This window comes from Panicum hallii, chromosome 5 (genome assembly GCF_002211085.1).
Source record: "Panicum hallii strain FIL2 chromosome 5, PHallii_v3.1, whole genome shotgun sequence".
Taxonomy (NCBI): Eukaryota; Viridiplantae; Streptophyta; class Magnoliopsida; order Poales; family Poaceae; genus Panicum; species Panicum hallii.
In genome coordinates this window covers 52,088,166-52,101,096 of record NC_038046.1, presented here as the reverse complement: position 1 = coordinate 52,101,096, position 12,931 = coordinate 52,088,166, and the positions used below count along the sequence as shown (strand labels likewise).

Here is a 12,931-nt window from a genome sequence, read left to right as displayed (position 1 = left end):
CCAAGCCCTACTAAAATTGCCAAAAATGCCCTTCGTCCTTCTAGACACAAATTTAATTAGGCAAACCAGACTTGCTAGACCTAGCCGTCGTGTCCCAGACATGTGGGCCTTCGCTCGCTTTGCTTAACCACTGATGTCCGTTGCTTGAGCAGACTGATCTGCTAGCTGACTAATAATAATAATACACCGTGGTCCGGGCTCGACCACACCGTACTACATTCTTTTCACATGGCACATACCGGGGCCCAGCCCGGCCACATCTGCCATACGTACGCCCCACCCTACCAGTAGAAAAAGGCACTCTAGCTGCATTGCCCCGGGCCTACGCACGAGCGCGTGCACGGACGTGTACGCGAACGCGAGGCGCGAGCTGCTCTTGAGAGCGGGCAGGGTCAACCGGTGCCATCATGGTCGCTCGCAGGACGACGGGCCGGCGGCGACACGCGCAGCGGGGCAGGGAGCGTAACGTGAGAAGGAAGAAACGGGGCGCGGAAAAGGGCGCGCGTACGCACGGCGTTTTCAGCGCCGGCGCACGTGCGCGCTTACTTTCGCGAAACGGCTGGGAAATTTCTTTTTTTAAAAAATAAAAAATTGGAGTACAAACAGGAGCTTAATTTTCAAAAAAATAAAAAAAAACAAACAGGAGCTAGATCGATCATGGTTTCTTTATTAGCCTTCACCACCATGATCGACCTCTCGCCCGCAGATGCAATGAGATCCAAGGCCCGGCCCCGTGCTACCGCCTGGTGTGGTACCTGTTGTCAAGAGAGAAGATGTCTGTCGCCTCAGAGAGAGAGAGAGAGAGAGGAATAATATAATTCAAGTGCCAACACATCAACTGATGGATCTACGCAGGTGACATCGTACGGGAACAGGACGTGCAACTGTGCGAGATGGAGAAAGCACGAGTGGCAGGGCCCGCTGCCTGAAAAAGGTCGCAGGCATAGCATTAGAGGTTGTTTTTCTTCCCTCTAACTTATTTTAAACCGTATCTCATCAAATATTTCGATATCAATTAGAAAGATTAAATATAAGCTAATTATAAAACTAACTGCAGATTTATTCACTAGACGAATCTATTAAGTCTAATTAATTCATAATTAGCATACATTTACTGTAGCATTATATGGATTAATCACGAACTAATCGCGAATAAGGCTAGGATTTTGAAATTTATTTTATCATTAATCTATATTTAATACTCTAATTAACATCCGATGTGATGGAACTTAAAATAAATCCACTAGAACCAAACACCCCGTTTGCGTGCATCTCCGGAGGTTTTGCCAAAGCGACAAATAAATAAATGGTGTGAAAATTGGCAACTTAGAGCTGGGAACATGTGTCGTTCTAGCTACGCACCGAGAGACATTAAACGAAATTTTCCATAAACGAAAAATGGATCGATCGGCCTTCGTGCCAGAAATCACAATTATTTCCGGGTCTAGCAAAACCATCTCTTAACTACAATTCTCGGAGTGGCAATGTGAGGCACGGAGGAAGGAACCATGAGGAAGAAGCGAAGATAATGGGACAGGACGGAACTGCTGTGCGCGAATAAGAAGAACGCGTCACGCTTAGAGCCTGCTCGCAACGATTGTCATCCTCGCGCAAAAGGATACATGGTCATTGGCTTGTTGTATTGGAGGGCATTGACCCACATGTTTGAAATCCGGCCGGAATTTGCATCTTCAGCAGATTGCTTATCTCTCATATTCTATATATTTTTTCTCCCCATCATCAATAATATTTTTCTATTTTTAGTAATTAGTGTTGTAACATATTACTCAATAGATAGGATGGAGAAAGAAATCCCCTACGTTTGAGCAAGAGAGAGGTGTGCTTTCGCGATCACAAAAAAATTTTGGTATTGGCGATGGAATTGGTAATCTGCTAGAGCACCTCCCATTACTAAAACGATAGTCTTTTGGTATTAGGAAGAATGATGAGTAATCTGCTGGAGATGCAAAAGAGGAAACATGTAGTCACTCATACCACCTGCCTCATGTCTCAAATTCCACTACCCGCCACCTCGTATAAGTATAGAACTCTAGAGATAGAGAAGAATTTTTTCATTTTGTTTAGAATAGTTGTAGGCAAAAGGTAGGAGATATACATAATTAGAACTGTTATAGTTTTTGCTCCCTCTACGTTAGGTCCTCTATAATGTGCTAGTGATGCTAGGAAAAAATGAGCTCTACAGTGAGTAAACAGGCATCGGGACTATGAGAGCTGCAGTGTGTAAAAGTTTAGGCATGCAAGCTATATAAATGTGTGGGTCTGCATGAAATAAATTATTGGTACTCTCTGCTCCCATCATCCAAGGTGAGCAACAGCAGGCGGAGGGACAAGGAGATTAGCAACTAAATATTTTTTATTGGACGGTCACCGAAGCTTGTTGTTGCTCCGCTCCAGATTTGGTAGGCATCGCCAGCCACAACGTGAGGAGTGATGCTCTGATCATCTCTTTCCTCTTCAAGCATCACTCTGGACACACGTTGTGGAAGGTCTTACGCTGCAAAGGACCACCACTTGTCACATGTATATACAGACCTAATGGATGTAAGATACACAGGAACATCCTATGAAAAGATGAAAAGATATTAGTTGCCAACATATTTATAGGGCAGAGAAGCCCCATACTCGGCACAGCATGTTACCCTGAGTACCTAATGGATCACCGATTCACTGGTACCCATTCCCATCCTCTGCTGTACAGTATAGGGCATCCGGAGTGTGGGAACAAGGGAGGTCCTAAGCAGGGGTTTTAGCTGAAAAAGCTTAGGACCGGCCTCAGGCTCGAGACCCAATCTCAAGGATTAAAAAATTCGACAGCGAGCAGAAGCTAGTACGATGGCGCTGCTGGTGGGTAACGGAGCGACAGATGGCCTGAGAAATGGAGCGAAGGAGACGAGATTGGGAGATTTTTTTAATTTTGATGCGGGGCCCAGCTTATGGCTGCTCTCGACCTGGTACCTAGGGCAGCGACGTCATCCCATCGTGGGACCCATCTTAAGGGCGCCATCGACCTCATACATTCATGATACCCTGGTGAGTGTACCGAACCAGAGGTCTGTTGATTCAGGAATTAATTTTTAATTTTTGGTCCGAGTTATATTAAGTGTTTTATGGCAATTAGAAGGGCTAAATATAAAAAATATAAAATTAATTGACTAAATATGAGCTAATTATAAAATTAATTGGATAAATAAATTAATTCACGATATGAATCTATTAAGTCTAATTAATCTATATTTAATGTATCACAATATTGCCAAATTATAGAGTAATTATATTTAATGGATTCATCTCGCGAATTAGTCTCTATTTATGCAATTGTTTTTATAATTAACCTATATTTAATACTTCTAATTGGTATTTAAATATTGAACATAACATGATTAAAATTTACTTCAGTAGTCCGAATAATCCCTAACTAAGGCCCCATTTGGCCTGGAGCCGGAGGGAGCCAGGAAACGCAGCTCCGGCTGCTCTTTCCATTACCTTGGTAAATATAGCAGGGAGCTGGAGCCGTTTTCTCATCACTACAGCGGGACACAGTAGCGATCTCTGTAGCGCGGAGCCGGAGCCACTCCGGGCGGAGCCGTCCCAAGGAAACCCTAAACTGGCATCCATAGTCAAAAGGGAGGAGACCAGTAGTCAAACCGGTCGTGCGAAGCCCACTACCGCTGCGGAGCCCATCGGACGCTGCTGGTTTCCCACGTGTGCCTGACCGCGAAAATGACACGGAGCTACTGGTACGTTTGCGACGCGCGTCACGTCATGTAATCGTCACTCGCGAGTTCCTCACAAAGCTCCGGGCTGCCAGCTCTAAAGTAAGTAATCTTCTTGAGAGCTGACGGACAGATTAATCCAAGCCTGTGCACCTTGTCTTGAAGAAGCACATGGTCGTAACTAGCTAGCTCGATTGTTCTTTTTCTTTTTTTTTACTTTTCCTTTGTCTAGCTAGACTACTATGGAATCCAATGACTCGTGTTTATTCCGATAAAAAAAAGTAACTTGGTCACGGCCTACTGGTGCTAGCTAATCGATTCCAGCGGCAGCAACTACTCATTCTAGGGCCGTATAATAAGAACTACTGCTAGAAGCAGGACGTACGCGCGGCGAGCGACGCCACCGGCATGCCCGGCGCACCCGACGGCGCCGCGCTCCGGCGCTCGCCGATCGCCATATCCGGCCGGCCGCCTCGGTAAGGTATCGTATGCTCTTCGAACACCCTCTCGCATCCTTCCCATCACAGTCACAAGCGCGCTCCTGTACTTACGCGTCGCGATCGGATCCCAGTTTAATCCAGATGATGTTTGATACCAAATAGAGAGATTAAATATAAACTAATTATAAAACTAAACCAGTGCTAATTCATAATACGAATCTATTAAATCTAATTAATCTATTATTAGCATATGTTTACTATAGCATAGATGGTCAAATCACTAATTAATTAGATTTAATTGATACGTCTCGCGAATTAGGCTCTATTTATACCATTAGTTTTATAATTAAACTATATTTAATATTTATAATTAATATTTAAACAGCGGGACTAGAGTTTAAAGTTTAGTAAAAAAACAGGCCCTGTTGCAGGCACGCCGCTGTGCTTCCACCTCAGCCAGCCGGGCGCCCGGGCCCGGCGCGGCGGCGCGGGACAGGTGGGTGGCGCCGCACGACGCCACGGGCCACGCGCCATGCCACACGGTCGTCTAGCTCCTCCGTCAAACGACCGCGCCGACCCAACCACACACACAGGCACAGAGGGGGGAAAAGTGGTGCCGTGCGCGCGACGCGATCTGCCCTGAGAGGGACCCCGCCCGCCGCGCGCCCCCTTTCTTTGCCGCCGCGCCTGCCCCGGCCCCGAAAGGGGGGTCCTTTTCTTCGCGTGCCCGCCGCCCGCCCGCGCGACGTGCGCGCGGCGCGGGGCGCACCGCGCCGCCACCGGCGTCACGGGGTCGCCTTCACCTCACCTCACCTCACCGTGCGGCCGCGACAGCCATGGCGCGCGGCCGTCAGGAATTCGGATGCGGCCTCGTTACTTACTCCTCATCAGGCGCCGATTAGTTGGGCGATTAGCATCGCGGCGTGGCCTCGTTTCGTGCGATCTGTTCAGCTTGCACAGAGACGGATGGTTGGAGATTAGGTCTGATCGCACGCCTAATAATCGGCGGACAATTAGGGGAGTAGCTTAATCCACGTGGTAGCTCTGCAGCAGCCGGTGGTTGACTTGTCAACGCCATGCCCAGCATGCGTGCTGTGGCGCTGGTACTGGCTCGGTGCTCCTGCTTCCGACCAGTCACAGTCTGCGTGGAAGACTCTTGCAGACGATGGCGGCGCCAGTGAAGGAGTGCAAGGGAAATTTGCGGATACGTCCCAAACAAATGTTTAGATTTCCCTTTCAGTCTGCATCCCGCCATATTGCATAGTAGGTCTTTTTTACGTTAGGTAACAAATTGAAAAAGAAAGAAAAAACAACCACGAGCAGTCGCACTTACGTCTCACTTGTTCCAAAAGTTAACTCTTTTTTACTCTGCAAATCATATTAGGTAGTGATGAGATGGACCAGACTTCTTGACATAAGAAAGTACTAGTAGATCGCAAAATGGCCTATCCATAATATTTTAACCGATCTTTCCGTAATTACAGGCAAGTAAGTATGATAAAGTGATCAGTAACAAGATTTGACCGAGCTAGCTCATTTTTAGATCTGGCCAAACAGGGGCCTCGTCTTCAACAAAAAGGCTGAGGCGGTTTAGACCCCATACTCAAGAAATTATGTAAACATTACCTAATTTATAAGCCTTTGCAAAATTGCAAGTCGAAGTGAACAAAATCTATATTGATTCATATAATGAAGTAACAATATCACTTTAATCCAACACAGTATGACAGTAATAAGTTTTCTATTGCGTTTTTTCATCCAATTTTTTTTTGAAACATTGCGTCAAAATTTTGTGGCCAGGCTAGGCCGGTCTTGGCCGATAGGCATTTGAAACGGTGTCATTGAAGTCCTCCTTCGGTACCAGTTTTCTTGGTAAGGTACAAATAACTAACTCCAGAGGGATATGACTGCAATTTGTCCTGCAAATTAAACCTTATTAATTAACCGTTAGCCCTGCAGTTAGTGAGTCCCCGACATCCCCATCGATGCTGACTTTTCCGCTTTTCCTCCCCACCGTTTTTTGTTTTCCGCTTTCCATCAGTTTTTCTTTTACAATTTCTTTCTCCTCCTCCCGTGAGAGCATACTTTTTGGGCGCACGCCGTTATCCTTCCATCTCCTCTCCTCTCCTTTTCCCTCTCGTTCTGGACGGACCTGGAAAAACTGATCCGTTTCTTTGGCAGCTGCAGCAGTCCTCGATTGATACCCCGGCGACCCAACGCCTCCTCCCCGTGCGGGTAGGGACTGGGTGTTTCACTTCTTATCTCCTCCTGCCGGGCCTTGGGTCGGGTGATGAGAGATGGGGTTCTTGGCGTGCTTGTGCCGGTGTCCTCAGGAGGAGGATGACGAGGAGAAGGAAGGGGAGCAGTTCAAGATCAATCACCAAGTCGCCTCAGGTGATGGACGGCGCGCATGGGCGCATGGCTCCCTTTCTTGTGTTTTCGTTTCGTTTATTGGTGCTTTGTGTTTTTGAGGGAAATTTATTGATGCTTTGTTCTGGTGCTGTCTTTGTTCTTGGTATGCAAGGCCCTGCTACTCTTGTAGCATCCATTTTGTGGAGCTGAACTTGTTTTTGATATCAGAGGCTCGTTTAATTCTGCGGTAGAAAATAGGATGAAGTCTTGCGCTTTGTGAACTCGATAGAGTTCTGCACGGTCAATCCAAATGGGTTGTTTACTAGTACTTTACGGGGCTGAAGAATTTAGAATTATAAATATCAAGAACTTTTTTATTCATTCTGAATAGCAAGTCTATTTTTCTTGTCGTAGCCAGCCTCATGAAAATCCCTTAAGTTGCACCCAAAGTCCCACTATTAGAAAACTGTTTTTATGTTTGTTCGGGTCGTCTCTTTTTTTTTTATGTCTACAGCGTGTTTTTTAAAAAAAACTATGACAACCCTTCCCTGAACTCTTATTCCAAAAATACAGAGATAATTACATGGTTTTAATTACAATCAAAGAACAGACTATCTATCCAGGAATACAGACGAAAGGGGGACAAGAAAAAGAGGTACAATGAAAAGAGAGATCACACTAGATTATAGAAGGAAAACAATGTTAACATGAATGTATGAAAAGCAGGGAAGAGCTATAAGAAAATTGTTGTTATTCTTGTTTAATTTTTCCTGCTTATCTTGTCTTTTTTCTTCGCATGCTGTATCCTTATTTTATTGACATTGGATTTATCTTTTGTTTTAAAATGGGTCATTGACAGTGGGTTTATTCAAAATCTTCAGAAAGTTGCCCGCTGAACACTGGGAGCATTGTAGATATAGAAGGAACCCAATCAATCAGTAGACATGATGAAGCTATCATCTTCCCATTACATCAGCTTGCTGATGCTACTAAAAACTTCAGGGAGGATTGTCTTTTGGGGCGAGGAGGCTTTGGTTGTGTGTACAAGGCTACTCTTAGTGATGGGCAGGTTTGTATTTGCTAGTCATGTTTCTCATTTGATCTAGTTATGCTGCAAGCGACTACAGTCTGGCAACAAGATTCCACTGCATACTCGAAGATGCTGATATGAATATTTCATTTTGCTGATGGAAATGTGAAATGTTGAAAGTATGGTACTCTAATTTTTACTTTATTCATGTCTAATGCTGCTTCAGAATTTGCTACATGGCAGGTTGTTGCAGTAAAAAAACTTGATCTAAATGGGCTTCAGGGGAACAGAGAATTCCTTGTGGAGGTTCTCATGCTCAACCTCCTGCATCACCCAAATCTAGTCAATTTGTTTGGATACTGCGTTGATGGTGATCAGCGTTTGCTTGTCTATGAGTATATGCCATTGGGATCTCTAGAAGACCATCTGCATGGTTAGTTTCTTTCGTTTATATTGGAAATGAATAATATCATCAGCACTGGGGGCAACTTAAAAGTTTTCTAGGTTCCATTTGTAGTATTATCAGAACACTGTAATATAAAAGCATTGGGTATTTCGTAGATTGTAGGACCTTTCAGTATCATGCCCAACATCAATTTTTTTCCCTTTAAGCATATTTAAATACTCCAACATGGCCAGATAAACTTTTCTAGCATGCGGGAATGCTCCACTATTCAACTTTATGTTCTTTTCACAAATTAGGAGAGAGAGGCAGAAATGTAGACTGAACGTAGTCAAACATGGTAAGATAAACAGTTCTAGTTTACAGAATGCTCTACTCGTTTAGCTATCCATTCAGGAAAGATAGCAGAAATGTGGACGAACTTCAGATTCGAGATGCTACCTAGCTAGAGTTTACCATAACCAATACATTGAATAAAATTTATAAGGCATTGGCTTTGGCTTCTTAAGGATTCAAGTGCCCCTGATATGTCATTTACCTTCAAGTTTTTGTTGCTGATTTCCTGCTTCTGTCATGGTTAGCGTTTCTTTACTCCTGGTTGTATTACATGTATTTCATTCTTATTTTTTGCTGTTACTTTCTGGACACGCCATTAAAAATTAACTTTGATACTTTCAACAGATCTTGCACCTGATCAAGAACCTCTAGATTGGAAAACAAGGATGAAGATAGCTGCCGGTGCAGCTGCTGGTTTGGAATACTTGCATGATAAGGCACATCCTCCAGTCATTTACCGAGATATTAAACCATCAAACATTCTTCTTGGTGAAGGGTATCATGCAAAGCTGTCTGACTTTGGACTTGCTAAGCTTGGTCCGGTTGGTGATAAGACTCATGTGACAACTCGTGTTATGGGGACACATGGTTATTGTGCTCCTGAATATGCCTCAACTGGACAGCTAACAATTAAGTCTGACATCTATAGTTTTGGTGTCGTGTTCCTTGAGCTAATTACAGGGCGAAGACCACATGATAGTAATCGGCCTCCCGAGGAACAAGACTTAGTTCCATGGGTATGTTTTAACCGGTTTTAAAATGCAATGAAGTGGTCCATGGCCATTTTTGTATGAAGAAAATTAAAACACAAATTAATACGTGTCCAAGACAAATTACTGAATAATATCAAATGCTTTAAAGTATAATAACATGCTGTTATTGTTAGATTTTTTTTCTCGATACTTTGGCTATGGTTAATATTTCCTATTTTCCTTTCTGTCTAACAATAAATAAGAATTTCACAGTATATGTGTTAGGATTGGCGAGAGCTTCAACTTTCAATATATTTTGTTCAAGAAAAAACTTTTGAGTACATTGTCCGGATACTTTTCTGGCTGTAATAGTTTTATAAAATAGTCTTCTATTTCTATGCATCTTAATTCTTTTCTAGAATTTTTCACATTTTCAAACACATGTATTATAGTGTTGCTTGAATTATACAGGCTCCAATTTGTTGGCACAATGTAAATTAACCTCGAGGTTTATTTTCGATCTATCTACAGGCCTGTCCATTGTTCAAAGATCAAAGGAAATTTCCCAGGATGGCTGATCCTTTGTTGCATGGCCGCTATCCAAGGAGGGGTTTATATCAGGCATTGGCTATTGCAGCAATGTGTTTGCAGAAGAAAGCTAAAAACCGACCTCCCATTAGGGAAGTTGCTGCTGCTCTCTCTTATTTAGCCTCACAAACATATGATAGGAATAACACTGCTGCTCGTCGTAACCGTGCTGGGCCTTCGACATCAAGGGTTTTGGACGATCAAATGAACCAGGACACCACATTGCCTAGCCAGCAACCAGTTCATTGCCGGATGAATCACATCATACCGGAAGTGAAGGAAACTTCCTGGAGTGGTTCATATCGTGCAGGAAGGGGTAGAGTTGCTCCAAATGGCATTGATAGGGAGCGTGCACTAGCAGATGCTAATGTATGGGCCGAGGCTTGGAGGCGCCAAGAGAAGGCAAGCAAAATGCGGTAGCAACCAGAACAGAGTGGGACCTCTGTAGTAGTTTTGACATGTCATGATAAATATGCTTACTTCACATACATTTTGAAAGGAAACTATAGACTACATTAAGGGTTGTTAGAAAAGATAAGGAATAATTGCAGTGGAAGTGTAGAACTTCACCAGAGTGAGCGCTTCGAAGATTTCACCGGTGGAGTGTAATGTATCCAGACTTGTCTTACTGCGTACATGGATTTATAGACAAGCATTGATTATATTCAATTGCTTGGGGAACTGTGTACATGTAACAACCCCATAATAGACACAGTAGAGTATGCAACCTTTGTGTAGTTCAATGTTTTTGGATGCATAATATAGGATCAACATACATGTATGAAATGGTATGTGTTACAACATATATATTTTTGGATGATTCATATTAAAGCTTCAGTGCTTTTTCCTGCTATTGTCACGTTCAGATTCTGTGCATGTCGCTTGTGTTGTTTAAGTGTGTTGAGAAATTGGTGGCTTTAACCTTAATACCGACTTACGAGAAGTGGTACCAAAGTAGTATGACACCGTCTCTTTTGCTGTTCTTATACCCATACTACACTGAGAAGATCTTCAGCTAGATACCAACATTAAAGGTCAACTCTGTATAAGAGAACTCAACTCTTTATTAATTATAACTTAGTACAACATAAGACTTGTACTTTTTATGTGGCTACTCTACCATGACACAACTACATACATGGCTACCACCTCCTACTTGAGACCTCTTATGCTATGGTATGGCAAGAGGGAGATGAGCACCTTCTATTTACAGGTGCTTATGGATGTTGTAGTGTTGCCATGTAGCAACTTTCGCACTCTTCTTTACAAAATATCTAATATTAGAATTTTCCTTATCCTTATCCAACTATGCAAAATATCTGATTTTAGAGAATTCTTGTCTTGCCATAAAGCATGACAACTCCTCCCTCTTGCCATTTCCAAGTTCTTGTAGAATCTTCCAAGTATGCATTGTTATTTTCAACAAAGTGCAATCTGAATCTTTAAAGGTCCGTAGGAACTGTAATGGAAATGCTACGATGAATGGCGCTGCCGGTAAGCAAAATTTCATTTGGACTAGTAGCCAAGTGCGACTGCACGGTAGGCTGGTAGTACATTCAGCTTACTGATTTTTCCCCCCCTGAAATTTATACTGAATTTGTTTTCCCTGTTGCTTGACGCGTAATGCTGTGAAGCTTCAATTGTTCGTGACTTCGGTCATAGTCACCGAGTTCCCAGGTCGATAGGATCAAGGAACACACCAACACAGTAAGCTGCTTGCGAAAAAGTTTTAACAAGTCTTGGACAAGATTGTTCCGGGAGGAACCGGGTGTGGTTCCATTTCTCGGTGCCTATGTTCACGAATCTTTTCTTGTCATACAGGAACTTGCTCCGAAAGGTTCCCAATTGGTTAGGTTCTTGGCAAGTGGTGGTAACGACCCATGGACGCATTAATCAATAAAGGCCGTTCATGATCGATCGGTTAAAGCAATGCGAAAATCCTCAGCAGTATTTGCTGGGAACTGGTGGCGCCTCCTTCAGGTTTCAGTTCTCTGACGAACATCTGCATTTCACAAAATGTATGCATGCGACATCTGCTCAAATCAATCTGTGTGTAAGAAAATATGAATCAGTGACAACAGGGGAGAAACTTTGATCACTCGTTCAGATAAGAATTGCACAATAGCTAGACCATACACCAAACTGCAGAATCCATGACGGCTACATACAGAGTAACAAAATGCTAGTAGTAAGCATGCAGAACGCAAGTTCAGCCAAAACTCAGCATGTCTGTCGAGTATAGACTCCAAATCGACGAGGCACAACACTTGAGGATCCCAGCGTAGATCACCCACGAACCGCACCAATTATATATACTCACATCACATCACATCACAGGGAAAGAGAGTTGGGGGACTCCGACCGACGGCGTTGCCAGGCTCGCCGTGCTAGCAGTAGTAGCCGCGGCGGCGGCCCGGCGGCGGCTGCAGGAAGGCGATGAACATCAGGGCGACGACGGCGACGAAGGCCAGCGCGATGAGGATGTTCTCGTCGACGGGGAGCAGGCACACCTTCCCCATGCTCTCGCAGCCTGGTGAATGGCGCTGCAGAGGAAGCGTGTACCTTGGCTTCGTTGCAGAAGCATGCGTGGAAATGTCCTTGTTATAGCAGTTGGAGTCTTATGTCCTCTGGGTCAACTGCTCTGTGAAAGGTTTTTCTATTGGAGCTTCGTTGCGGTACCATGGACCATGCAGGCGTCTCGTACGCTTATACGAAACTGAATTTTGTATTTAGGTAGGTATTGTCAACAAGAATGTAAATTGTTCCTCGTGGAGTAGGTCGGTACAACGGCGGCAAGTTGAAGCAGCGGTTTGAACAGATCCGATGCATCCTAAAGGTCACACCATTTGCATCACCAAAAATGATATTGACACACACCAGTTGTATGTTACACAACTTTAAATCCTTTTTGGTTGATCCACATCTGTATCATCTAGCCTCATCAAACACCAGTTGTAGATTTTTTTTTTCTATGTTTCTCTTGACGGAGGAGGAATTTTCTTGAACCCCACATCTTGTTTTGAAAGGTGCAACTTTGCACAAACATGTACTGAGCTAGGTTTGAGTAACCTTAGTGCAAATGAACGAAACATGGAGTATGAGTGATTTTTGCGCAACGACCACAGTATGTTTGAGCCTCCACAGAATTGTGAGAGTTCTGGTGATGACTTGGTCAAAAGCTCAAACAATCACTTAAAAATTGACCATAGAGTATGAACAACTGAACTGAAATTTGGTAAGACCACCATATGTATGAACGTTCAAATGTTACTTTGCATACAAAAAGACGGACACTCAGTACACCGCCTGGTCCACCAGTTGTTGCGTACCACCTTACGTACTTTTCAAAACCTAAT

At 43.7% G+C, this 12,931-nt stretch overlaps 1 protein-coding gene and 1 long non-coding RNA gene across 3 annotated transcripts; both read left to right on the top strand.

Moving 5' to 3' along the window:
- The first annotated feature begins 6,250 nt into the window (after nt 1-6,250).
- Nucleotides 6,251-10,412, top strand: LOC112892120 (probable serine/threonine-protein kinase PBL7). 2 transcript variants are annotated; one of them, XM_025959201.1, is made up of 5 exons: nt 6,251-6,568; nt 7,386-7,595; nt 7,800-7,989; nt 8,641-9,032; nt 9,519-10,412. In XM_025959201.1, exons 1-5 carry the CDS (start codon nt 6,515-6,517, stop codon nt 9,993-9,995), a joined length of 1,323 nt encoding a protein of 440 aa, XP_025814986.1. In that variant the 5' UTR covers nt 6,251-6,514; the 3' UTR covers nt 9,996-10,412. The 2 variants fall into 2 exon arrangements, with proteins under 2 accessions (XP_025814986.1, XP_025814985.1); XM_025959200.1 differs by having other exon boundaries at nt 6,253-6,568; nt 7,408-7,595.
- Nucleotides 10,413-10,730: 318 nt separating this feature from the next.
- On the top strand, nt 10,731-12,438 carry LOC112892122. The gene is made up of 3 exons (XR_003228670.1): nt 10,731-11,282; nt 11,397-11,555; nt 11,913-12,438. It is a non-coding gene; the product is annotated as an uncharacterized LOC112892122 (long non-coding RNA).
- Nucleotides 12,439-12,931: the final 493 nt, after the last annotated feature.